Source organism: Carcharodon carcharias, chromosome 26, assembly GCF_017639515.1.
Source record: "Carcharodon carcharias isolate sCarCar2 chromosome 26, sCarCar2.pri, whole genome shotgun sequence".
Classification (NCBI taxonomy): Eukaryota; Metazoa; Chordata; class Chondrichthyes; order Lamniformes; family Lamnidae; genus Carcharodon; species Carcharodon carcharias.
In genome coordinates, this window is record NC_054492.1 from 27040708 (window position 1) to 27068654 (window position 27947).

Genomic DNA, 27947 nt, shown 5'->3' on the forward strand with positions numbered 1-27947 from the left:
ACATGTGGGCATGAGAGCAGGGTGGAGTGTTGAAATGGCAAGCGACAGGGAGGTCTGGGTCATGCTTGCAGACAGACCGAAGGTTAGACTACACCTAGTTAGACTAGTTAGACCATACCTAGAATACTGTGAACAATTTTGGTCCCCTTATCTAAGGAAAGATATACTGGCATTGAAGGCATTCCAGAGAAGGTTCACTAGGTTGATCCCAGAGATGGAAGGATTTTCTTATGAGGAGAGGTTGAGTAGCTTGGGCCTGTAGTTTAGAAGAATGAGAGGTGACCTTATTGAAATATATAAGATTCTTAGGGGGCTTGACAGGGTAGATGCTGAGAGGTTTTTTCCCCATGTGGGAGAGTCTAGGACCAGAAGGCATAATCTCAGAGTTAGGGGGCACCCATTTAAAACAGAGATGAGGAGGAATTTCTTCTCTCAAAGGGTAGTGAATCTGTGGAATTCTTTACCGCAGAGGGCTGTAGAGGTTGGGTTGTTATATATTCAAGGTTAAGATAGATTTTTAATCGGTAAGGGAATCAAGGGTTATGGGGAAAAGGCAGGAAAGTGGAGTTGAGGATTATCAAATCAGTCATGATCTCATTGAATGGCGGAGCAGACTCGATGGGCCGAATGGCCTAGTTCTGGCCCTATGGCTTATGGTCAATCAGATCAGCTATGATCTTATTTAATGGTGGGGCATGCTCGAGGGGCGGAATGGCCTACTCCTCCTCCTCCTTCTTATGTTCTGAGGAGATTTCACCAGTTCCCAACACACTCTCCAGCCACCCTTTTTGGTTCCCTCCCCTACTCCTGCTCTTCCCATTCCACGATTTTCCTCCAGTGACATTGCATGGGCGGGATCAGCGCTGGAGCGGAGCTGGAGAGTGGGCATTCAAAGGGGCGGTCAACGGGCGAGATTTTAACTCCCTCAAAACCCATTCGTTTCGACAATTTAAAATCTTGCGACTGTAAACCCCAACACCAGGCAGTCAGAGGCTGCAGAGAGAGAGAGGAGGGGTGCAGAGGTCCAGGGGAAGGTGAACTGGAACTGTATGGCATATGCAGATTGAAGGGTTTTTTTGGTCTTGCATATTCATTTTTGCAACACAAGGACACCTACAGAAAAATGTGGTATAGGTTGGATATGAAAAGACCATTAAAATATCTACAATAAAAGCTCTGGTGTGCAAAGAGTTAAGAAACTAGAAACCTTGTTTGCGTAACAATCAGTGCAGATCAGAGCCGCGCCAAAATGTCTAGACTACCACATGATTGCAGACAGCCAATGGCTGAGATGTGCCTTAGGAGGCCCGGAGTGTTGTAAAGAGAGAAGAGAGAGTGATAGAAGCAGCGGAGAGAAAATCCACACAGTGTAGTCTAACTGTCCATGCAGGACATACTGATCGGAGCCACAGAGAGGTCTCTCTCCAAATCATTTCTGCCTGTGTATCTTATGTGTAAATTTTTTTTCGTTTCTTTCCAAACTTGGAATTATTAGATATATATATATATAAAAATGTTCCAACTGGTGAAGTCTGCAGTGTGATTTGCAGGGGCAGAGGCGCAGTTCCTCAAGATCTCGCTTGGATCTATTGCAGAGGGGGAAAGGGACACTTTCATTCTCAGTGTGAACACTGCGGCTTTTCAGAGGAAGACTGGAAAGGTGTTTGGCTTTTTGGGGAATCGGGGGGGGGGTGTAGGTTGGGGAAGTTGGGATATTGCTGACCCCACTCTCACAGAAGAAAATCTTGTTCCTTTTTAAATATCTTTATTGTTTTCTCGCTCTCTCTCTCTGTGGATGTGGCTGGCTGCTTCCAAGTTGCTTTTTTTTTGCAACATTGATGTTTTTTTTTCTGCATTGGTTGCTGGTGTGAATTTCTCCCTCCCTCCTCCTGCACTGTATCCTTTTTCCCAGCCGAATGTTGCAGCTTCGCTTTCAGTGTGGCTGTGATCTGATCACGAAGCTAGCTGGCTGTGCAGATGCACGGCTGTCTCCCCGGCTTGATGCCGTGTGATCTGGTGCCTTTTTAAAATTCCCTTCCCCTCCCTTCTCATCACCCCCGCCCCCCCTCCTCCCCCCCTCCTGCCCTCCCCTACCCCCTACCCCCGAACCTGGAAAAGAGAGAGGGAAAAGCCATCGGCATTGTGAAGCTGCAGCTTTATACCTTGCCCTCCCCCCCCGAGTATCGCGTTTATAACCGTCGCATGTTCAGGTCTAAACGGTCGGGCCTTGTACGGCGACTTTGGCAAAGCCGGGTAACGGGAGGAGATGGGCAGGAGGCGGACGATTGGAGTGACCTGGCCGGATCGCTAAACGAGCTCAAGTCGGTCACGCACTCGCTGCTGAAGAGGCTGAAGGAGAAACCCCTGGAACTGTTGGCCCAGGCGGTGGAGAGCAGCGGGGGATTGCACACCGCCTGTGTCCTGATGGCCAAGAACGAGCTGAGGGTCGGCAAGCAGAGCCTGGCCCCTCAGATTTTACTCTGCAGACTGTTTCGGTGGCCTGATCTCAAGCATCTATTTGAACTCAAGCGGCTCTACTCGTGCGAGGGTTTCTCCCGGAACGCGGACAACGCCACTGTTTGCTGCAACCCCTATCATTTCAGCAGACTTTGTGGACCAGGTGAGTGAACTATTCTCTCTCTCTCTCTTCACGCCCGATAGCCAAGCCTCCACACACATGTGGTAAAAAAATCTCAGGTGTGTCCATCACCTTTTGTGCATTTCAGAAAGGTGCAGACTATTATTTAGGCTCCTTTTTTGTTTGAAGGGTAGATTGGGCGGCTCGGCTTGTTTGTGGGGGTTTAAGAGTTGTTTTTGTTGCAGCCGCCACTTTAAATTAACCAGGCATAAAACCCGACTTGGAGTTCCTGGTGAAAGATTTCATTCGTACCCGGCTGATTCATACCAGAGCCAGGCATCGGAAGGCACGTGAGAAATTGCCAGGGACCCTTGTATCCTGAAGAATGAGATAGTCTTAATTTAGATGTCACATTCTGTAAACGATTCTGAACTTCAATTTCACCCATAACACATAGGTAAATTAGTTTAGACACTCCTTCTCCACCCCCCAAAAAAAAACTTTTCTGAAATGCATTTTTATCATAATTCGATGACATTCCTTAATTTGTTAGAGTTGCCTTGCCTGAAGCCCAAGTTCCTAATATCCTCATAGTTTGGAAATGTGTGCGCGCGTTTATGGTTTACAATCTTTGAAGAAGGTGCATGCAATTCATAAGTTCGATTTCAGTCGTTTTAGTAGCAGGAATACATGGAAATTGATGTCGTTCGTAAGGTCCCGGCGTACTTCATTCATGGGAGTAAACATCTTCCAGTCATTCATTTAAAGTAGTAACGTTTCAAACCATTTGTAAGTTGGGTGCCTGTTTCAGTCATTCACAAAATATCTGTTGTAGCAAATGCAGCTCAGACATTAATGGCAGGGCTTGAGAACAGGTGAAACTTGATGTTCTGAGTCTAGGGTTTTTTTTGGTGGGGGGGGGGGGTGGTCGGAGAGGGCAGAAAAGGATAGGTATACTCAGGATGGGGCAAAACACAAAATCCAATCGCTCTCAGTGATTTTGCCAAATGGAGATTGTGGTCCCATAGCTTTCAATGTGTGCCTTGTGATTTTTTTTTTCTCTCAGGGCAAACGACATTCAGTCTGAAACCATGAAACTGTCAACAACATGTCTTAATAAATAAATGTTACAAAAAGTGTCCCAACAGACTGGATCTGGTGGGTTACCGAATTTAATCTGTGTCGACGCCACAAGAGGATCAGGCGTTTCGGGTTGTAAAAGTTTTGACATGGTTTGGTTAATGGGCACCAGGTTAAGAAAAATACATCGAGTTTTAAACCTTTGTATGCAACTTTTGTTAAATATATCAAAGGCCAATTTTGTTCTGGTTCCGGTTACTTCTCTTTGCCTTCATGTAGCCAATTCACTTGCCCTTTTATTCATATAACCATTTTACAGAAGAAAGTTCGGATTGCCCTCCCCCCTTTTTTTTGTAATCAGTTCATTGTCATACATACAATCAATAATTGGGATTAATACTCAGGTGCTGTCAGTCGGTCTGCAAGTCATGAAAGGGGGTCTGAGAAATGGGTTCACGCTTAGCACTAACCTGGGTATGGTCATTAATCACTGTCCAGGAAGAACCATAGGCCCCGCTCTCCATTAGAGAGAAGAGGGTCAATTGGCTACGTATAGCTTGAGGGGAGCGAGCGCGGGGGCAAGGCGAGGAGGCAGGCCTCCCTGAGCTAGCACAGCCAGTACGGGGATTGAACCCGCGCTCATTCTGGGATCGTTATGCACCACCCGCTGGGCGACTGAGCTCGCTGCTCCTTTGCGGGGGGGGGGGGGGGGGGGAATCTGTTAACTTCATTTAATCGCGTGCGGATGGTCTCCAAACTTGACAAACCTCCGTGTTGGGGGGGTGGGTGGGTGAAAACCCTCACCATTCATCATGAAGAAATAATCTGAGCGTCGCTCGTATTACAGGACAGCAGAACTTGTTGGTCCGTGTGAGGGATTTTATCGTTAACTGGGGCAGCTGACAGTGACAGTCGTTAAAATTCATTTCTGGGTTTTTTTAAAAAAAATCAATGCTGGATTCAATCTGAAGGTCCGATAAGAAGGGAACCAACCACTGTTGCTTCTTTTTAAAAAAAATCCCTAGCCTTCCCTCAAGTCCTCTGTTGCATTTTGCAAATAGCTGAGATTCACTGATGCGTGACGTGATAACGTTTTTTAATGTCACTGATGCAGATTGTGGCTTTTACCCTGGGTTGTTCCTCTTTGTAAAATTGTTGTTAAAATATGTTTAAAATGTTGGCACCTTCAAGTTGCATTTACCTTCCTAACCCACCCCACCCCAACAACCCCACGCCACCCCCTCCAAAAATATATTTTTTTTTGCTGGAAAGGGGTCTTTAAGCTGATGTTTGGCCCGGCGTCGCTATGCATTTGAAACGTTTCGGTATCTCTCGGGTGAAATATCTTGGGAGGGTTTTATTTTTCGCTCTCGGTGAGTTGGCGAGTCCAGTTCACCGCAAGGCGCACACACAAACACTTCCCCTTTTTTTTATAAGGAAACGGCAATAGTCTCAATCCCCCCCCCCCCCCAAAAAAAAGAGAAAATCCTCTTAATTCCACAGACGGGACCAGAACCCGGCGAATGTGATTTAAATCTAAAGCTTTTTCTCTCCCCCCCCCCGCCCTCCCCTTGTGGGAGGGGATTGAGGTCTGGAATTATCCCTTTGAAATGAGATCGATTTCCACTCGTGTTTTTTTTTCTCTCCTTTTTCCTAAGAAGTTCCAAAGCTATTGAGGTGAAGGAGTGGCGATAATATGCAGTTTGCATATGCCTGGCGCCAGCCTGGCTCCCTCGTTCATCTGACGACTGAATATCCAGGCAATTACTGCAAGCTCAATCTCCTACACTTAAACCTTTCCCAAGACAGAGAAAGGATTCCCCCCCCCCTTCCTTCACTTTTTCTTTCTGTTTAACTCCCATGTCCTCATTTTCAGATTCTCCACCTCCTCCCTATTCGAGATTCTCCACAAATGATGAGGAAAAGCCACTGGGTAAGTTCTTAAATATATCTAAAAAAAATTACAATTTTTTTAAAAAGTGGCTGTTAGTTAAGGGAAGTGGCTAGAACATGACAATAAACATGTGCTGCAGCAGTAAGTGTGCCAGTAATTCAGCGAAAGCTCAGGGTTTTTTATTTATATTTGTGATAGGCACAAGAGTATTCTCTGACTAAATATTTTTTTAAATGTCTTAATTGAAGTTAGGAATTTGTCATTACATGTTACCACAGGGTGCCTGGCACCTGTGGAACTGTACCCCGCCTAGGACCAGTGCTTTTAGGAGGGATGGTGCTGGGGAGGAGGGGGAGGGGGGGGGGGGGGGGGGGGGGGGGGAAAGATCTCCAAATATATTTTTTTTCTGAATTGTGTGTGTTAAAACAAGGATATTACAGCAATAAAATGGCTTGCAAGAATTTTAATTGTGATTGAATACAGTAACTGCACAATGCCCAGTTCAGCTGGGCATTTACCCCACCAAGTGGAAACCTGTAGCTTTCAGGAAAGCTTGTGAATTCTGCTGATATTTTACATGGTGCCCTGCCAAACACTGCAAAGCTTCAGTGAGTCGAGCTGTGGTTGGGAGTGTGTAGTGCTGGGTTGCAGAGGATCATTCAGCAGGCAAGCTCCAGTTTGGCCTGCATTAAACTCTTCCACTGCTTAGAATATAATAATTGCACAATTTTTATATGGCATTAAAAAAATCAGTTGTGCAAAAACATTTTGATTAAAATTTACTGAAAATAACTAAACTTGGGAGAAAAGCAACCTGAAGAATGTAGGGGCATTTTCCCTGACTATATTCTGTATCAGTGTTTGAGATTGGATTGAGGAAATTTATAAATATTTGCTCATTGAGAGCTGGATCTTGGCCGGTGCAGTTTTTTGATGGCTTGGAGAATGAACGTTTTGTGGATTTTTCTGTAGTTCCTCCTGGTCTCCATTTATTCTGGACACCGTTAACTTCTCTCTAAGACTTTTGTGAATCTTATTTGTGGCGTGTGATGTGCTTGCCCCACAGCTGTGTACAGCACGTGTCCCACACAGCACCTCACTTCCCTATGTAACTTCAGCATGCTTGAGAAATAGGGTAATGTGTGGAGTTTGGCTGTTTTCCATTGTACTACAGCTGCTGTATACAATAGTGTGGGTTGAGAAATGTGTGGGGGATTCATCCTTTACAGTGGTATAGATAGTTGGTTCTCAATTCCTGCATCCTTAAAATCTACTATTTTCCTGTTTTGCAATTCACCAGACTGCACGGTGTCCTACACTGAAACGGAAGCCACCAATTCCCCAAATATCACACCTGGAGACTTCTCAGGTAAGCCTTTTGAATGTCTTTTGAATGCCAGTGTGTTATGGAGGAAGTGAGATTGATAAAGGAATGAGTGTTGAGAGGCTTGAATTGGTTTGGAATAATGGATATCACAGTAACCATGATAGACGTTGGGTATTGCTATCTTTTTAAAATGCTTCTTGGTGGTACGCCCTTCTGAAAAACATTTGAGGGGATTTCCTATGATGCTAAGCATATTATGGGATGATGCCTTCCGTTAGTCTGTGCTGATGTTACGTGGACTCACTTTTGAACCCTATTGAGGTTATGTTGCTTTGTATTAGAAACAGAAAGGCTGGAAATACTCAGCAGGTCTGGCAGCATCAGTGGAGAGAGAAAAACAGAGTTAACGTTTCAGATCATGACCCTGTGTCAGAACTGCATTGACTTGTACTTGGTGGGTTTCCCATTTGGGATGTCTTTGCTTTCAGAGGCTGGTATTATTAATACTTCTTGGAGCTTTTTGTGGAATGAGAAATCTGTGTTGACCTCCTTTGATTGTACATTGATCCTAGCACATCGGGGGACTTCTGTAGCATGTTTTATTTTCCCCCCAAATGTTTCCACAACTCTTTTTGGGAGTGCAGAGATGGTGACTGTCCAAGGAAGAGAGAGTACTTATGAATCCCTCTTGGGGTGGGGTTGGGGGAGGAATGTGTGACAATGGAAACTGCGGCAAAATCGTTGACTACTTTAGGTTGACTCAATTTTGTTAAGTTGCTTCTAAGGAAAAGAAAAGTTTTGATTTGTAATTCATGAATGGGTTTCCTCCTGTCAAATTACCATGTGAGTGCAGAGCCAGGTTTCTGTTTTTATATTTATAACCCTTTTGCTGAAGTTTATCAGTTGGGGAGGCCGGTTTAGTCAGACCTGTTTACAGCATGGCTAGCTCTCACATGCCTCCTTAATCTCCCAGCTAGCAATGTGAGGGACCAAATCTGATGACACCCACCAAGACCACAGGAGCTGATGGGCAAGGTTGGCATAAATGAAACCCTTCGGGGCCTGTGGTTTCAGAGTGGCAAGCTATGATAATGATGAGATTGATAAGAGGGATTCCAGCCCATAAGTGACTAAATTGGCTGTCATATAGCACTACAAAATAATAAAAATCAGCATCCGTAAATAATAAGCATCAGCATCCGTGTGATGGCGAGTGCTAATTATGCTGCTTAGTTCTGGATTTGGTAGTAACACTTAGAACTAATGTATCTTTTTGTAGGGGTGGAATGCTGGGTGGGTGGGAAATGAAGGATTTCTCTATTAGTGTAATTAGCTGATCCACAATGGTTCAATTAGGAAATGGTGGTGTGGCGCTGTATCATGAGGACTGAAGTCCGAGGTTTGATTTTCCACAATCAGTGCTGCATTCACTGGTCTGAGATGGAGGGGTGCTGCCCCTGGGTTAATCTGGTGAGATATAAATTCAATCCAGGGTGGCTGCTGGAAGGTGTGCACGTGTCCTTGTGGCTGGATGTCGGGTCAACGCTGCCCTTGGCTGTGACACACCTCCATACTTGAATAGTCTGCACGTACCAGAAGAACAGTCACTTGGCTGAGCTACTAAAAGGCCAATGGTCAGTGTGAGTTAGCACCTTCAGGAGAGGAGGGTGAGAAAAATCAGTGCTCTTACCTGTAGTGTTGGTGTAGCATCCATGTACTTTGGTTTCACTATTGAAACAGCAACAAGTTGCATTCATATGGCGCCTTTCATGTCCCAGGGCACTTCAGAGGAGTATTGCCAAACAAAATTTGGCACTGCCCTAATATCTCCTTATGTGGCTCAAATGCACAGTCAAAGATATGATGTCTGAAAGGAGGAGACAAGCTTAGGCAGAGAATTGCAGAGCTTGGGGTCCAGACAGCTGAAGGCATGCCTACCAATAATAGGGTAATGAAAATTGGGGTTCACAGGGTGGTTTTGCAAGGCTGATGGCTGCATGTTTAGACTGGAGTCAGTTCCGTGAGAAACACCCATGTTGCTATTTTTCTGTTTATTAGTGCTAGCTGTGTGGTTAATCTGGAGACTTTGGCTCTGTGGTATCCGAACTGTGCACGTTAACTGTGGTTGACCAATTCTTTATCATGCCCTGCAATGTAAATGAAAGGATTATCGGGAATTCTTGCCGAGTTCATTTGTTTGTATGTAATGTGGTTTCAAAGCCCAGGCTGGCATAGAGGTGCAAGCATGCTCTGCTACGACAGGAATGTGTGGGGAAGAAGATTACGGTGATCATTCGCTCTGTAGGACTGTATGAGGACAGCCTCCCAATTCCTGTCCAAATCTGTTGTTGGCAGGATATGTGCCTCTAGCTTAGCACACTGGGCTGTGAGTGACGTGTAACAATGGTGCTGTTTTTTCCCATATAAATTAATTATTGATAATTGACTAGGCGCCAGACTAACTTTCTTCAGCAAAATAGCACCACATTTGCAAAAACATTTCTCTGCTCATCCCCTTGTGCTGCAGAGTAGGAGCCAGTGGCCCTACAATAACCTTGGCCAAATGTCTATTCTTAATGCTGGAATAGGAAAATCTTGGCAGGCAATTTGACCATGAGGGCATCACTTTATTCCAGTCCTCTCCTCACCCACAAGTGCACTACTTCCAGCAGAGAGTGATCCTGGGCAGTATCCCTGGCCAATTTTCCCTCTTTCTCACCACCACAATCCCAGGGCCAATTATAGAACCCTGACAGTGATCCATTAACTTGGCTCAGACTTCAGGTCTGACACTCTAAGCTAGTGTTACAGCAATGGTTCCTCAGCCTGGTCCATCAGGGAGTTCTATTTCCTCCATCGACACCACACAGCGTTCTGGGACTTCCACACTCCCTACTGAATCACGGGGAACCGCATCACCTGACGCTGTTCCAAGTGATATGAACCAGAAGATTCCAGGCTCTACTGACAAAGCCATTTTTAGCCGACACCTCGTTTAGCCTGTGTTAGTTGTCCTCTTGTGTTCCTGGCATTGAAGAAGGTAACACTATGGTTCCAGTTTCAATCACAACGAGGGGGCCTCTAGGACTCCAGCTGACCTCCTGGTCACCTGTCCTATGCTCGCTGGCTCCCGGTCCAGCAATGCCTCAATTTTGAAAAATTCTCATCTGTGTTTTGAAATCCATCCAAGGCCTCACCTCTCCCTCCCTATCCCTGTAACCTTCTCCCGCCCAACAAAGCTCCAAGATCTCTGCGCTCTTCCAAATCTGTGCGTCCCCAGTTTCTGTCCTTCCACCATTGGCAGTTGTGCTTCAGCTGCCTGTGCCCTAAGCTCCGGAATTCCCTCCCTAAACCTTTCCAACTCTCTCCTCCTTTCAGAGACCTTTGACCAAACTTTTGGCCATCTGTCCTAATATTGCTAGGTGTTCCAGGCTCGAAGAGCTGAATGGCTGTTGCTGCTCCTATGTGGCTCAGCGTCTAATTTTACTTTATAATGTTCCTGTGAAGCATCTTCGGGACACTTTATCACATTAAAGGTGCCATATGGATATAAGTTGTTGGTGAAAGGAGTCATGCACATCTGATGAAGACGGGCACAAGCTGTATTGAAATACCTAATGTGAGTGAAGACCATGTTCTCTCTTTCTCTAGGTTTGCAGAGAGTGAGGTAGCAGAAAGATTTTGATACCCTCAAGAGGTAACCAGAAGCTAAATTCCAAACCCAAAGAGCATTTTTATTTTATTAACTATGCACAGATGTAACCATACCTCTGTTTAAAAGAAAGCAATAAAAAGTCCTTGCCAGTGAATTTTAATATTGGGGAGAGGAATCAGCCAATTTAATAAATATTAATAAAATATCTGTGTGGCTAACACTTCCCTTGATCCTACAGCCAAGTTTAGTAATAAACATTTGCAGAGAAAGAGAGAGAGAAAAACACACAAAGAAAGAATGCTGTCAGAGCTGGCTGTAACTTTAATCATTTTTCTTTGCAATTATATTACAGCTGAACAGCATTTAATGTTTTTCCTTTTGGTCCTTTGAAGTCAAGTCAAGTTTTTTTGGTTGGTATTTTTTTCTGTTTTTAGTCTGTCCAGGTTGTGTAGAATTTATTACGTTTTACAGACTGGAAATAGCATGTGACTTGTTATATGTTATGATCTTAAAGGAGAAAATTGGTGAGGTTTTCCGTAATGGAAATGAGTTTAACTAGAACAATATAACGATAAAATGGAGTGCAGGGTCCGTGAAATCAGATACTTCGTCTCCCAACTGTGCAAGTTCAGATGCTGAGACTTCTAATAGCAGATTGTCGCACTAGGTGATTAATGCACTCCCAAAGGACAGACTTCTAGTTAAGAGGATGGGAGTTTTTTGAGTTTTCAAACTGACCCATACTGTGCATTAACCCCGGGGGCTCATATTAACCCTTTGTGTAAGGCTGATAATAGCTTGTGCACACTTGTAAAACAGGAGGTTGAGCTGGAGCAATGAGCAATTAAGTGCTTCTCTCTCTCTCTTTGGCACGCCACCGCACCCCCCCCCCCCCCCCCCACAACACACACACACACACACACACACACACACACACACACACACACACACACACACCACCACCACCCACAATTCTCAAACTGTTTTTTTTCTGAAGTTAGCAGAGCTAAGTTTATCTCCTGACAACCTCTTTGCACATGCAGACTTAATTTTTTGAGGACCTGAACCATTGCTAATTTGAAATTTTGCTTTTCATCCAGTTGGGGTTTTAGCAATGGGAGGATTGGTGAATTTGTAAGCTATATCACTAGTCTTTAGAAGCACTGGAATTTTTTTTAATATACCATGTGAGGCTGGGAAAGGAATAAAATTTTCACTTATTTGTTTTTGTGCAAATTCTAATCAGGAAGACAATATTTTGCAATATTGAACTATTTTTCCTTTTTCAAGGGATGTGGGTGTCACTGGCTAGAACACCATTTATTGCCCATCAGTAACTGCCCTTTAGAAGGTGGCGGTGAGTTGCCTTTTTGAACCGCTGCAGTCCATATGGTGTAGGTACACCCACAGTGCTGTTAGGGAGGGAGTTCCAAGATTATGATCAAATGACAGTGAAGGCAATCGAGGCATTCAAGAGGATATTAGATGATTATTTGAAGAGAAACAATGTGCAAGGGTACAGGGAAAAGGCAAAGCAATGGCACTAAGGTCATAACACTCATTTGGAGAGCTGGTGCAGACATGATGGGCCGAATGACCACCTCCTGTGCTGTTAAGATCCTGTGAACAGGTATAGCTCCAAGTCAGGATGGTGCGTGGCTTGGAGGGCAACTTACAGGTGGTGTTCCCATGCGTCTGCTGCCCTTGTCCCTCTATGTGGTAGAGATCGTGGGTTTGGAAGGTGCTGTTGAAGGAGGCTTGGCGAGTTGCTGCAGTGCATCTTGCTATGGTGCACACTGCTGCACTGGTGGCGGAGAGAGTGAATGTTTAAATTGGTGGATGGGGTGCCAATCAAGATCACACCTGGAGCACTGTGTTCAGTCTGAGTTCCACACCTATGGAAGCATGTATTGATCAAGGAGGGAGTATGGTCTAGATTTTCCAGAATTATACTTGGACTGCAAGGGTTAAATTACAAGGAGGTTTTACACAAACACATACAGATTGTATGCAACCTTCCCTCTAATTTTGTTTTTGAGTGCACAAGTGATCCCTTTAAGCGGACAGCCCCTTTAAATTTTTTGTGCGGCTGCACAAAAATGTTAATGTAAAAGGTCAACGTGTGCGCAGCCTCCATGGTTACTTTTGAGTGAAAAGAAATGTTCGTTGTATGCATTGGAATTTAGATGGTTAAGGGGTTGATTTGGTTGAAGTTTTCAAAATATTAAGTGGAACTGATGCAGCAAATAGAGAGGAACTATTTTTGCTGGTTGGGGGAGTCTAGAACTAGGGGACATGGCCAAAAAAATTAGAGCCAGACCTTTCAAGTGTGAAATTAGGAAACACTTCCACACATGCAGGGTGGGAGAAGCTTGGAACTCTCCTCTGCAAATGGCAATTGATGCTAGATCACATGTTCTGGCCAGTAAATGGAGTTAGGTTGAAGATCAGCCATGATCTCATTGAATGACAGAATAGGCTTGAAGGACTAAATGGCCGCCTCCTGTTCCTGATGTTCCCAACACCAGGTGCAATTTCTAGGAGGAAGCGTTGAATAGTGACCATCAGCTGGATTGTATGGGTTCCTGATATTTCACAAAACTTCCTGACGACATGTTCCTCCGTTACCCAGTCTGTAGTCGTGCAGGTGGGTGGTTTAACTAAAATATCAGGAGTCAGTGCCTCCACTAGTAATTCGGGGTCTTCCCAGATAACTTGATGTAATACCACCCACACACAGATCTATTATTCAATGTAGAACATACCTATTATCCATGGTTCAGTCTTCTACTGGGCATGTGTTTACTCACCCTTGGCAAGGATGGGGTGGCCATGCATGTGACTCCCCAAACCTTTTCCAGGACTGGATTGGCTGCTGTGGCTGAATGACCCATGACATTTAGAATCTGATTAGGAATACAGCAGGTTGGCCTTAAAGTCAGGCTTTACATGTGGGAAGGCCTCTGTGATTAAACATAACGACATTAACATCTGCAGGATGTTTTTTTTAATGAAATTTTTTTTGCAAATATGTGTTTCCAATTTCTCACACACAACTTTCCAACTTCATTTGTATTATGAAATACCAAAAATTCATGTCCAATTATGGAAGCATTACAGGGTGAAGTGAAGATTATGTCCAGGGAAGGCTTTTGCACCTTCTGTCTATTGTCAGTGTTTCTGTGTAATCCACAGAAGCAGCGATTCCCTGTTGTTCTTTCATTGTCTTATCCTCCTGTGTCCCACCCCACCCCCCCACTCCCACTGCTCCCCACATCATTCCATGCTCTTGAACTAAAGTTCCAGCCTTGTATACCTCACTCCGTCTCCTCCTGCCACTGCACAATCCCCTTACTGTCCCCCTTAAACCACCCTTTCTAGAACTACACTCTGCCCCCATCCCCTCCGATCCCCACAATAGCAGAGCTGTTTTCCCCAGGCTACATGCTGGTTGACCCACCAATTCACATTTGGCAAGAGGCAAACTCAAGGGCTGTCTGCCTTCATGCAAACACACAATCTCTTTTTAGACTTTTTTTAAAGTGATTTCTCTCCCTCTTGGGATTAATAGTATCAGGACTGAGCGCAGTGCAGACTGGGAACTTGGGTGCATGAGTTATTGTGTGATATTATCAGCACAGAGGCTTTTTGACTTCCTGCCCATGGCATGCTTCAAAGGAGAAGCTTAAATTTCTGCCGTGATTTATGCTTAACCACTAGAGCTAATCCATCATAGTAACCTCCATGAGACGCAGAAATAAACTGGAGCCAGTTAGGATAATGGTTATTGAATTCATTCATGAAAACCATTTTTATTAAGATTAGATCTCAATGTGGATTTTTTTTTTTTACCTTTTTTCAGTTCCTAAAGTGGAATGTTGCAAGATTTTCTTTTTAATCAATGAATTCCTTAACTTGTCTACAAAATGAACAGCCCTCCTCCACTCCCTAGGGTGAATGTATATAGATACACTGAAGAGTTATCATGTGGAAGTGATTACATGCCATTACTATATGTGTGCATTGTACTTCTGTTAGCTTTACTTTTCCAAGACGAGGTTAAAAAATAAACAAATCCCTGCTCTCTAATCTATAACCACCTCCACCACCCCCCCCCCCCAACCCACCCACCCAACTCCCACAACGCTCTCGCCTCCTCAGGAAGGCATTGACCCTTCCTCGAGTGCACTTGATGCTCTGTACCTCTGGGTATCTCGCCCATGTTCTTCATGTGTAAACTTGGGATGGTACCACAGTGGGCATCAATGCTGAACCTCACTCTCTCTATGTGAAAACACAGCCATACACATTTTCATCAAGGTTCAGGAGCAGCAGGAAACTATTCAGTCCCTCAACACTGCTCCATCATTCAATTAGATTATGGTTGGTCTGTATACTAACTCCAGCCTTCTGCTTTGGCTCCATACGCCTTTATGTCCTTGCCCAGCAAAAATCAATTGCTCTCAGATTTAAGATTATTAATTGAGCTACCATCTACTGTTTTTGTGGGAGAGAATACCACACTATCACCACTTTTTGTGCCAAGAAGTGTTTCCTAAATTCTCCTAAATGCCCAGGCTCTGATTTTAAGGTCATGTCCCCTTGTCTTAGAGTCCCTACTAATGGAAAAATTTTCTCTCTATCTACTTTATTAATTCCTCTCAAAATCCTAAAAGTCTTCAATCCGATCTCTTAATCTGCTATATTGCAAGGAATACAAACCCAGTTTACGCAATTTCTCCTCAACCTAACCCTCAGAGCCCTAGTACCATCCCATTATTCCAAGATAATGGAATCCTGGAATCTATTGGGAGCCGAGACCCTGGTGCCATAACCAGGGTTATTGCAAAAAAAAACATGGTTTCCTGAAAGCCAACCATGGTGAGATTGGCAAGCTCGATGTGGCACCCTTTGGTTTGTTTGGAACAGTTACAGCCGCCTTCCCCATGATATCATTTTCCAGTCAATGGGTTTCTAAAGTTGCCCTGTAGTTGCCCCTGGACCTCTAACCTTATCCACACACATACACACACACACACACACATTGAATAAATGGTGGTGACTAGGTATGTAAGCAGTGGTCAGTGGCCCAGTTTACATACCTGCAGAGTCACAACTGGGTTACCAATGGCTGGAGCTGTAGACTGCCATCTTAGCAACTGATGCATTTCATAGAGATTTATCTGGGGCTGAGGGGATAGTTGGGCAGGAACTTGGGCTTGAGCGAGAGTGGAGAAATGAACTTGAAAGATGAGGGGAAGTGAAGGCCAGGGACAAAGTTTGAGACTCCTGCTCTAACTCATTCTTTTGCTAGGGTCTCAGAACTTTGGAACACCTTGAGTCCATCAGTCTTGGCTTTTCCCCTGCAATCTATAGGCATTCAGAACCTAATCTGTAAGACACAAATTGTTGACCTGCATCCTTCTACTCTTGTCAGTCTGGTTGGTTGCTGACATTGTGGCTTTTGGCCCTACACCCAGTCTCTCAATAAAACTGAGAAAAGTCAGCAGACTCAATATACTTTGGCCATCCTTAAGAGTGCAGCCCAAATGTTCTGGCAGGGCATGACAGCGAGCGTGTGCATCATATGGCGGCCTCCTGTCAATTCTCCATTTGGATTATCTGATAATTCGCGTTCTTTAAACACTTAGTTCACATTTTGTTGTGTTAATTGCATTGCTTAGTGCAAAATCTTTAGTCTTTAACAAAGAGTAGCAGTGAATGCAGACACCCGATGTTCAAATGTTTGGTGCAGCATTTGTGTTTCATGAAGGGACCCAACAATAAGACACGTTGGGGGGCGGAGGGAGAGATGAGCCCAATGTTGTCAGTACTGCTCAATGGTTGCTAAGGTCCCCTGCCAACACCATCCTGCTCACCTCAAATGTCAAATGTTAGAAAGGGTGACAGAGAAAAGCTGTTCCGTATTAAAATAATGGACAAGGGGATACAGATTTTAAGGTTGTGGGCAAGAGATGCGGAGAGGATTGGATAAGAACTGTTTTGCGCAGTGAGTGGTAATGAGGGTGATGGAAGTGGAGGGCATCAATGCTTTCGAAAAGAAATTGAGGGAAATAAGCTTGCAATGCTACGGGGATAGAGTAGGAAGATGGGGCTGACTGGATTATTCTGCAGAGACTCGATGGGCTGAATGGCTTCTTTCTTTCCATAATGACATTCTGACTCAAAATGCAGTTCGTTGTGAACATTGGGTACTGTAATTTGGGGGGGTGGGGGGGGGAGAAGGGATGGGCTGAAGGGACTCATCTTGTCAATGTATCTTGTGCTTCCTGCTTCTCGGGTAGCTCCTTCATGTGATATGTTAATAAGGGAGAAGGAAGGGGAGAGGCAAGTTGATGTCCGGTCGCATCTTGCCCAACATAATTTACATTGCAATGGAGCAGATTTTATTTTCTGAAAGAAATAGAAAATAGTAAAACTAAGCACCCTGGCCACAATTAAGTACAGCTGTTGCAGGCCTTACACAAGCTGATTTCCTAGAAACACAAAACACAAGCTAACACAGACAAGAGCTATGTAAAACACAACTTGTGTGTGCTGATCAAGGTAAAGTCAGTTTGCTGGTAAATAGAGTATGTTCCTATTCCAGTCATTCTGTATCATAATCAAGCAGACCCAGGTCAGGTCCAGCACTAGCTAGATGTTCCTCTCAAGTCTGCCCTACTAACATACTTTGGCTCCCAGTGTTCCACTTGTTTTGCCAGCCATCCAGGGGACCTTAAAGGTGACTAGACATTCCAACATCCCAAGTAACACTTTTTTTCTCTCTTAAAGCTGCTGTTACCACCAGTGCCTGGGACTCCAATCTATGCCTCATATTAAAGTGTCAGCTGTGGCTCAGTGGGTAGAACTAACATCTCTGAGCCCAGAAGATTGGGGGTTCAATACCCACTCCAGGACTCATAGCTCAAAAGTCAAAGCCAACATTCCCAGTGCAGTACTGTGAGAATGCTGCACTGCCAGGTGTGCTGTCTTTCAAATAAGGATTCCCCCATCTGCCCTCACAGGTGTAAAAGATCCCATGGCATGTTTTTAAAGAACAGTAGGGGAGTTTGCCCCAGGATCCCAGTCAATACTTATCTCTCAAACAACATCACTAAAATAGATTATCCAGTCACTAATGCATTGTTATTTATGGGAGCTTGCTGTGTGCAAATTGGTTACTGTGTTTCCAATATTATAGCAGTGACTCCACTTCAATAGTACTTCATTGGTTGTAAAGCACTTTGGGACATCCTGAGGTCATGAAACGTGCTATAAAATGCAAGTTCTTTTTATGGCTTAATAGCTGGAAGGCATTCATTCTGAAGTTTATTGTTGAGTTATAGTTAGACTCTTTGTCCCCTTCCCTCAGAAACTTTTGCCCTGTACTTGTTGCTGGTGATAACATTTACCATGTTGGATTAAGACTAAAGAGGTCATTTGTACCAACTTTTAGGCAATGTACACTGACTGAAAGGTGTTAAGATTTAATCTGATTAGAGAACTTGAAGGCTATTCATCTGGAAAGCCTGTTTGAAATTCAAGTGACCAGTGATCCAGCAATTTCCTCCTGAGAAGTGCTTATATGTTTACACATCAAATGAGAACTGGGCTGGGCTCAGCAGTGATTCCCCCCACAGTTGAATAATTCTCTGTTCTTGCTGTCTAGGGTAGTATTGAAATTACATGAGCTACTGGGGAGGTCGGGGAGCCTGGGTGGGTGGGGGGTGGTGTTTTGAGGGGAGGGGGAGGGAATGTACCCAAGTGATCATTCTGAGCAAAGGAAATAAATGGGGTTCACATTCTTCGTGGCACTGTCATTAGTTACACTGGACATGTGGCATTTGATGAATGTTTGTTTGAAGGCTGTTGCTGGGTGAAGTGGCAGATAGCTAAGATGAGATGAATTAGTTGACTGATTTGGTCATAATTTGTGTAAATGTGGTGTGTCGATCTCATTCCATGTCCCTAGGGGAGCTGGTGGTGTAGTGATAATCTCTCTGGATTGGTAATCCAGAGACCAAGTGCAATGACCTGGAGATGTGGGTTCAAATTTCACCATAGCAGCTGGTGGTATTTAATTAATAATTTTTTCAAGATCTGGAATTGAAAGCTAGTCTCAGTAATGGTGACCATGACAGCTGCCATTGATTGTTGCAAAAACCCATCTGGTTCACTAATCCCCTTCAGGGAAGGAAATCTGCCTTCCTTACCTGGTCTGGCCTACATATGACTCCAGACCCACAGAGATTGACTCTTATCTGCCATCTGAAATGGCCTAGCAAGCTGTTCTGTTCAAGAGCAATTAGGGATGGGCAACAAATGCTGGCCTTACCAGTGACGCCCACATTCTATGAAATAATTTTTAAAAATGTAGAACTTCAAGCAATTCAGATTTTCATGAACTGTGAGAACAGGACGTGGGTCTCCATTAGATTCTGCAATGGATCTGTAACTGAGCCACTGACACACTGTAAGGAGAAAGAAGAGAGAGAGATGCTTATAGTTTGTCAGCTTCCATTCTCCTTGAACCTAAAAGAGAACATAAAAACACCATAAATGTTGCATTAGTAGACAATCCTAGGCAAGCCATGGGCTGAGGGAAATGTCAAACAGGTGCCATGGTGGCTGCTATTCTGAGGCTGTGACAGTGTTTTTAAAAAAAAAAGAGCTTTTAGTCTCATCGCATGAACAAAGCCAATCGATAGTGAACTGCACAGCCAGAACAAGAGAATCTAAGTCGAGGGTAAGTATTGATTAACATTCACGGTGATCTGTTCAGACCGCACCTTGAATATTACATCCAACTCAGAGAAGCAGGAGAGCTTTTCACATGTTGGAACCACGCTGAGAAGCCTTATCCAATTTCATGGTCTGAGTCACGAGGAAAATTGTGGAGAAATTTGGTCTCTTTAACTTGGGGAGATGAATGTAACATAAGAAATAAAGGCTGGAGTGGGCCATTCGGCCCCTCGAGCCTGCTTCATCATTCAACAAGATCATGGCTGATCATCTACCCCATCCCTGTCTCCCTGCCCTATCGCCATGTCCCTTAATTCACTTACTAACCAAATAAACTATTGATCTCTGTCTGAGATCGCCTGAGAGATGACGATCTAGAGCTAGGTGTAAAGGTTTAGAAAAAGTTAATCCAGACAATTAGGCCAAATTAAACTGTGGGTATTGAACTGACAGTCATGGTTCAAGCTAGTGAAAGAGAGGGCTGAGACAAGGATGTCCTTCACACAAAGACTGAGCGACACGCGGAATAAACTTTCCAACAGAACAGAGGTGAAAAGAGCGGGTATCATTTCAGAAACAATGATCTGGAGAGACTAATGTAAGGTCCCACTGGAATTAAGATGGGCTGATTGGTTCAATTTCCCTTATTATCTTGTGTTTTATGGGACAGTTGGAGAATACTTTACAACCCCTGAATTCCTGCTCCTTTCACACAGGCATGGAAACGTGTCACAATTGCCCACTCTAATTCCCCCTTTACCTGACAGCCAGTGTGACTATTTGTGTGGAAACCCACAAGGGGCTGGCTCCTTAATTGGCTGCAATTGTGTGTAGTTAGTTGCATGCGCTGGTCTAATAATTTTGTTACCTCACTGATTTTTTATTTCTCTACCTTGGTTCTGCCATGAGTGTCCCCTCATCAAAAATATGAGGAGTCTAGATAGGGGGAAGCTGTTGTAACTGGGGGAAGGGTGGAGAACCAGAGAAACCAAAGGCAACATGAGGATGAACGTTTTCATGTAGCAAGCGATTATGACCTGGGACACACTGCCCGAGAGTGTGGTGAAGGCAGGTTCAATCATGGATTCCAAAAGAGCATTGGATAAATAACTTGAGGAAAAAAATACTGGACCACGAAGAAGGTGCAGGGGGATAGGACTAACTGAGCTGCTCTTACAGAGATCTGGCATGGATACAATGGGCCGAGTGGCCTTCTCCAGTGCTGTAATTATTTGATGAGTCTACGATTCTCCCTTCCTGGTTGAACCGTGAGTGCTGTTGTAGGGAGGTGGTTGCTGTGCTACTTTAATTCTCTGTACCCCCGCAAATCCTCCCCCCCCCGCTCCGCACCAAAGGCCATTTTAAAGGAAAGAGCTGTAAAGTAAAAGCAGCTGGCCCTTTAAAACAAGCCCCTGGAAAGCAAGGTCAGGCTGCGCTGAGGAGCAGAGGCCTGGCAGGGGTTTCTCAACCTGCTGTTGCCAATGTGCCAAGTGTTTTTATTTTGTGTTCCAGCTCTTGCTTTTTAAGGCTCCATCCTGGTAGACTTTTACAGCGTCTCCCAGGCGAGCTGGATCCATCAAGGTAAGGGATATGGAAAAATAATGACTTGAGTACTTCCACTATGATGCCTGACACTCTCTGAATTGGTTGTGAATTGTTTACTGGGGGGAAGTGTGTGCCTCAATCAGGCTTCCTGCTTTATTGCTGCTATTGTTTCAGACACGCAGTAGTTCGACTCGCTGCAGTTCATATTTGAAGAAACTTGACAGTATTTTATCTTTGCCTTTTTTTTTAGCCAGTTGTCTCCCGAAGGCTTGTGTACTGTAGCGCAGGAAGGGGCTGAGCTTTGAGCATGATAACTGGCTGCTCAACTGTGAAGGCATCAGCATGTAGTCCAACTCTGTCTTTATGCCCGTCTGTGCATCCTCTCGGGCAGGTTCTGTTTTGGCCTAAGCTGATCTTGTTGACCTCAGCCGAAGGGGATGCTACAGTCGGCGGAAGAGAAATCAGCCACCGCTCCTGATTGGTGTGGGTCTGCCGTCCCTGGAGAGTACGAATTTTGGAATGGGCCATCTGTTCCCAGGTTGCTGTGGGCTTGTGTCCCTGTTCCCAATCCGGATTTGGAGCTACTTCGTTTAGGAACCCTTAAACAAGTCACCTGACTCTTTGCCCTCTTCCCTCCCTCCCTCCCCCACCCCAGTTATTGCAGAATGAAATCTTAGCATTGCACTCTTACTGGATATCAGAACGCTGTTCGATATGTAATCCAAAGCCAGGGATAATGTCAGCCAGAATAGAAAGTGCATATCTCTCGGTCCAGTCGCTATCAAAAGGTGGTTTGTAATGAAGGCTCTAGGATAGACTGAAGTCCTTCTTTTGGAAGAGTTGAGACAAAGTAAATGCTGAATGTCATTGCATGGAGCGAACTTTAAAACTGGATTTTCACTTGAGATTCTGACTTTGCTTTAGAGCTGAGATGTTTCATCTCCTGTTCCCCCTCCCCCATTTATCAGACCTGGTTACCTCTGATGTCGTGGTTACTGTTGGAGATTCTTCTCTGATATAAATAACAGTGGCCGTGCATCTCAGGGCATTAGAACCCTTTGCTACCTGCCGAGTGTGTTTGATCATCTTCTACTTCAGCCCAGCTTTTTGGATTGTTTTCATTTTAACTAGTTTGGAGGATGGCAAAATTGAAAATGTTGGCTTGCTGGGGTATTTGACGAACTGCATAACGCGAGAGTACAAATGTACTTAGATATTCCTGAATGCCACCCTTCTCTTCATATTATCCCCTTTTCCTGTCCCTCGTCTTCCCTTCCATCTTTTACCTTCCCACTTGTTCTGTCATTTTCATCTCCCTCTTCTCCCTTTCTTCCCCCTCCCCTATTCTCTTTCCTTCCACATTCTTTTCCCCACAGGGAATGTGGTCGAGCACTCCCACGTCAGCATATAAAAATTGGTATAAGTTTTACAAAATAGTTATGAGAAGGTTAATACTTCAGTTGATCTGCTCCAGGGACCGGCCAGTCTTGAATATATTAATAGTATCTGCTCAATACATAACTAATCAGCTGGTACAGCAAACATGACTGCAAAGAGATTGTAGTTTAAGGTATATTGCTGGGCCTATTTGTCCAGGTTCCCTTTCCTCATCAACCCAGGGCTGTGAGGGTGACCTTTGGTGCTAGAGCAGAGTTATTAGCAAAGGTAGTCCTCATGAGTGACGTTTTTTGTTTGCTAGTTATTAAGGTCAATGTATTTGGCACCAGGTCAATTGAATAATACAGGGTAAACTTAGAGAGCCTTGCATTTATATTGTGCTAGGAAGCGTAAAAAGCTTTGGAATGTTTCTGAAGAGTTATTAATTTATGTTATCAGTCCCTTGAAATGAAGATGGCATCTGCCAGGCACCCTGATTCGGGTGTCCTTGGGTGATTCATCAGGCTAACCCTGGAGCCACAGGTCTTTGGGCAGAGAGGATGTGTTGCCCTGAAGAAGGGGGAGGTTCTTGAACCTGGGCTCTGATCTCTCTCCTTCCGCTGTTGCCGCTCTGCAGCAGAGTTTATGCGGCCAGTTTCTGACTGTGTTGCGGTTAGTTGGATGAGGCGATGTTGCATGGCATGATTTGCAACAAGTTGTTCCCACGCACTGATGTCAGTTTGTCCGCATTTCAGTGAGGTTTTCAGAGTGTCCTTAAAACTTTTTCCCTATCCTCCTTGAGATCGGGTGCTACCCCTAACTGGGAAAAGAGGACCTGTTTCGGAAGCCGATTATTTGACATGTGAATACGGTATCCAGACCACATGATCACAGTTGCAGTGCTGGAGGAACTGGCTTTGATGACAATGCTGGAGTTTGTTCGCTTGCCTTCCCACTTGACTTTGTGTATCTTGCGCAGATGCCACTGGCAGAAATTCTCCAGTGCCCAGGGTTGCTTTAGGTAGGTAGACCCAAATCTCAATACCATATAGAAGGGTGATGACAACAACGTTGTAGAGTAACCTCGTTTATGTTTATGGAGATCTCTGTTGTCAAAGGCCTGGTTATGTAATTTTCAGAAGGTCGTGCTGGCATGGCACATTTATGTAGGCAAACATGGCAGCCATTTTTCAGACAGATCTCATGAAGGACAGTGGCCAACTGGAGAACCTCCTGATCTTTTTAATTGTACCATGGAATCTTTGCCATCCAGCTAAACCACTGGAGGGGCTAGAGGGGGCTTTGTCAAAAGGAAAGTATCTTTAACAAGGTAGCTCTCCCTCACTACTGCACTGGAGCCCGGGACTATATTATGAGCTCTTGATCAAGTTGTGACAATTCGACGTTTATCCATGCCAATTCCTGCAGTTCTGTGGAACATAAAGTTTTTCAAAAACTTCCCAATTTTACTCAAACTTCTGGGAGCCAATTGAATTCATGCTTCGTAGAGCCCAAGAAAAATCCTAATAAAGTGTAGTTGAGAAAAAATCCCAGATGTATCATAGCAGCTAAGGACACGGAGAAATTTCTATTTTTACGCAGTGTGATTATGATTTGGAATGCACTGCCTGATAAGGCGGTGGAAGCAGATTCAATTGTAACTTGGGAATTGGATAAATACTTAAAGGGGAGAAACTTGCAGGACTAGGAGGAAAGAGCTGAAGGGGATTGACAGGGTAGAACTGAAAGGTTGTTTCCCCTGGCTGGGGAATCTAGAACATGGAGGTGCAGTCTCAGGATGAGGGGGTTATCATTTAGGATTGAGAAGAGGAGAAATTACTTCACTCAAAGGGTTGTGAATCTTTGGAATTCTCTACCCCAGAGGGTTGTGAATGCTCTGTCTCCAAATATATTAAAGGCTGAGGTAGACTGATTTTTGGTGTCTCAGGGAATGAAGGGATACGGGGAATGGGAGGGAATGTGGGGTTACAACCCATGATTGTATTGAAAGGCGGAGCAGGCTCAACAGGCTGTGTGATCTACTCCCGCTTCTATCCCTTGTGTGTTCTTACAAGCAAGGAGAATGGGACTAATTCGATAGCTCTTTCAAAGAGCTGACACAGGAATGATGGGCTGAATGGCTTTTTCCTATGTTATATCATTCTATGATTCGATGAAGGTCAGTTGATCCACGTAAGATCCAATGTTGGGCTGCTGGTCCTCAGTTACTGTGGAAAAAAAACCAGGTGCCTTCCTACCGCATGGATATGGTTAAGGTGAATAACTTAGATGCGTTTAAGGGGAAACTAGATAAACACGTGAGGGAGACAGGAATAGAAGAATATGTTGAAAGGGTGGGAGGAAGCTTGTGTGGAGCATTCAGCAGCTGAAAAGTGCTTTTGCCTGTCTGGAGAGGGCATTGCAAGGCCTCTTGTCCCTCCTGCTTGGTTTAAAACATTAGTTTTAGTCAAAAGGACAGCTCCAGGAACAGGCACCGAGCAATATTGCAAATACTGACTGGTGCCAACCTCATTGTAGCAACTTCATAATAATGGACTCAGCTGAGAAAAGAGTCTTTCTAGGAAACAAAACGGTGTTCCAAGTTTGTACTCAGAAAATATTGTTCCTAAATATTTTCGCTCCTTTCTGCCTTCCTGAGGGCACACTGGAATTGAACCCCAACATGAATCAGTGGGTTTGCCTGTTCCTGGATTCTTCAACCAAGTGCAATAAACTTACTATTGAATCTGCGGCTAACCATAAGGTACAGGCTGATAAATTAATAAGCTTGTAAAATCAATTGTTTGCTGTTTTATTGCTGTGAGGTGAAATTGCATATGAAATATCATACATGAAAAAGATTGAAGCTGTTGGCTCATGCCTGTTTAAAGTGGTCTGGGTTTGTGACCTGGTGCTCCCAGGGAGGAGAGCCACCAAAGGGAGCAGAGGATCATGAAATCATTTCATGTTGCAAAACCTTTCTTCTGTTGTCAGGTCCGAGTTACTGAGCAGCAGGTTTAATGTCTGCAGTAACATTGAGCCTGGGTTACCAGTCCCCTTTTCTCACTTGCGAGCTGAGGTGGCAAGTGGTGGCAGCCTATATTTGGTCATGTGTGGGATTGCAGCTCAGCCAATATCCTGTCCTTGTTCAGTGTTGACGGTCATGTGCTTTCCCTTTAGGAGCTGCAGGAACTGTAGCCGAGTTTCCCTATCTCGGCCCTTTAGGACCTGCATCAGCTTCTTGTGTGTATTGATTTACCTTGGAGATGCAGTGACTGTTGTAATGTAGGCAAAGGTTAGGTTAGATAGTGACCACATCGGGACCCTGGCTGAAATCAGCCAGCTCAACGAGTACTAGGCATTGACCCACACATCAAACCTCCCCCACTCGTTCCTGCCCTGCATTATATAGTGCCTTTCACAACCTCGGGAGTGCCCAAAAGCGCTTTCCAGTCACAGAAATACTTTTACGTGCAGTCGCTGTTGTAATGTAGGAAATGCGGCAGCCAACTTGCTCATAGCAAGCTCCCACAAACAGCCTTGAGATAACTGGATAATCTGCTGTAGTGACACTGTGACGGATCAGCATCAGCCAATGCACAGTTTCAACTCAGCCTTTACGTATACTGAGTTATCCCAGCTTCTGTATGTAATAATAAAGAGGAATTCAAGTCCCTACTTGTGGAACAAGTCTGAGGACCAGGCATGCCCCACTCCAGACTTGAACATATAACCCAGGCTGACATCCTCTTCTAGTGCTGAGGGAGCGCTACACTGTTGGACTTAACGTCTTTCAGGTGAGGCGTTTTAAACAATTGGTCATCTTCCTCAGGCAGTTGTAAAAGATTCGAAAAGCAGGGGAGTTGTCCCCAGACTCTTTGCCGATATTTATTTATGATGGAGGTGGTGGCTTACTGATGAGAAGTTAATTCAAGGGCCCATCTCTCTTTCAGGTGAATGTAAAAGCTCCCAGGGCACTGTTTTGAAAGAGCAGGGAAGTTCTCCCCAGTGTCCTGGCCAACACTTGTCCCTCATTCAACCTCACGAAAACAGATTATCTGGTCATTATCAAATTAAAAATATAAGTGACTGCACTTCCAAAAAGCGCTATATAAATGCAAGTCTTTCTTTCTCAACCAGCATCGCTAAAAGAGATGATCTGCTCATTATCACTGCTCCGTACAAATTGGCTGCTGCATTTCCTGCATTACAACAGTGACTATGCTTCAGAAAGTACTTCATGAACTTTTTGGATGTCCCGAGATGATGAAAAGCGCTATATAACTGCAAGTTCTTTCTGTACTAGGAAGTCTCAGTACTATGCAGGTCAGCATGTTTGACTCCAGTGCCTGTTTGCAACATTCCTTCAAACGCAGCCAGCGACATTCAGTTTAGAAACCTTTCTCTGAACTCTTGCTGATCAAAAGTCACATTGTTCTTGGCCGCCTGCAAGACTCCATGGCTTGGAGTGACTGCTCGAGCTCAGCAATTCGCACCCCCTGCTAACCCGCTCATGACGCACTGCAGCGTCACACTTCGAGACAGGCTGGCTCCGATGGCGCGTTGCTACAAGTGTTGCGTTGAATCCTGCCCAGCGGGAGGCTCTCTGCTTCCATGCCTTTCCCTAACCATCCCACACTGAGTGGGAATGGGATGCGACTGTTAATGAGCTAGCAAGGCAATGGGTAATAGCCGGGAATCCCCCTACCTTGTTCGCCGTTGCTGTTTGTGCGCGTGGGAATTGGGGTGAAGATTATCTCTAAGTTTACTGCAATAACTCAATGGGATTAAGAAAGATCTTGCATTTTTATATCTTCCATATCCTAAGAATATCCCAAAGCCTTTTACTGCCAATGGATTACTTTTTGAAGTGTAGTCACTGTTGTATCATGTCAACCAACTCTCACACAGCAAGCTCCGGCAAACAGCAATGCGATAATGATCAGATTATCTATCCTAAGCGATGTCTGTCCTAATCTTTAAAAAAGGTGCGAGGGATAGGCCAGAAAATTATCGGCTGGTCAGTCTGACTTTGGTGGTGGGCAAATTACTGAAGACAATTCTGAGAGGCAGGATAAACTGTCACTTAGAAAGGCACAGATTGATCAGGGATAGTCGGTATGGTTTTATTAGGGAAAGAGCATGCCTTACTAACGTAATATAATTTTTTGAGGAAGTAATAAGGAGGATTGATGAGGGTAGTGCAGTGGATGTTGTCTACATGGATTTAAGTAAGGCATCTGACAAGATTGGTCAAGAAAGTGAGGTCTCATGGGATACAGGGGAAGGTGGCAGGTTGGATCCAAAATTGGCTGTGACAGGTAACAAAGGGTAATGGTCATTGGGTGTTTTTGCAAATGGAAAACAATTTCCAGTGGTGTTCCACAGGGCTCAGTGCTGGGGTCCTTGCTGTTTATTGTATATATAAATGATTTAGACTTAAATGTGGGATGCATGATTGGAAAATTTGCAGATGACACAAAAATCGGCCAGGTAGTTTATAGTGAAGAGGATAGCTGTCAACTCCAGAATGATATCAATGGTTTGGTTGAGTGGGCAGAGAAGTGGTAAATGAAATTCAATCCAGAAAAGTGTGAGGTAATGCATTTGGGGAGGGCAAACAAAGCAAAGGAACACTCAATAAACAGAAAGTCATTGAGATGGGTTGAGAAGTGAGAGACCTTGGAGTGCATGTCCACAGGTGCTTGAAGGTGGCAGAACAGGTGGACAAGGTGGTCAAGAGAGC

General features: G+C 44.5%; 1 protein-coding gene across 1 annotated transcript in view; it reads left to right on the plus strand.

Moving 5' to 3' along the window:
• Positions 1–2077: 2077 nt before the first annotated feature.
• The window catches only part of smad6b (SMAD family member 6b), a 76993-nt gene continuing 51123 nt past the window's right edge, over positions 2078–27947 (plus strand). Inside the window, exons 1-3 of the mRNA XM_041175243.1 lie at positions 2078–2620; positions 5535–5591; positions 6853–6921. Coding sequence (XP_041031177.1) covers positions 2203–2620; positions 5535–5591; positions 6853–6921 — 544 coding nt within the window. The 5' untranslated portion in view covers positions 2078–2202. The remainder of the gene's footprint in view (positions 2621–5534; positions 5592–6852; positions 6922–27947) is intronic.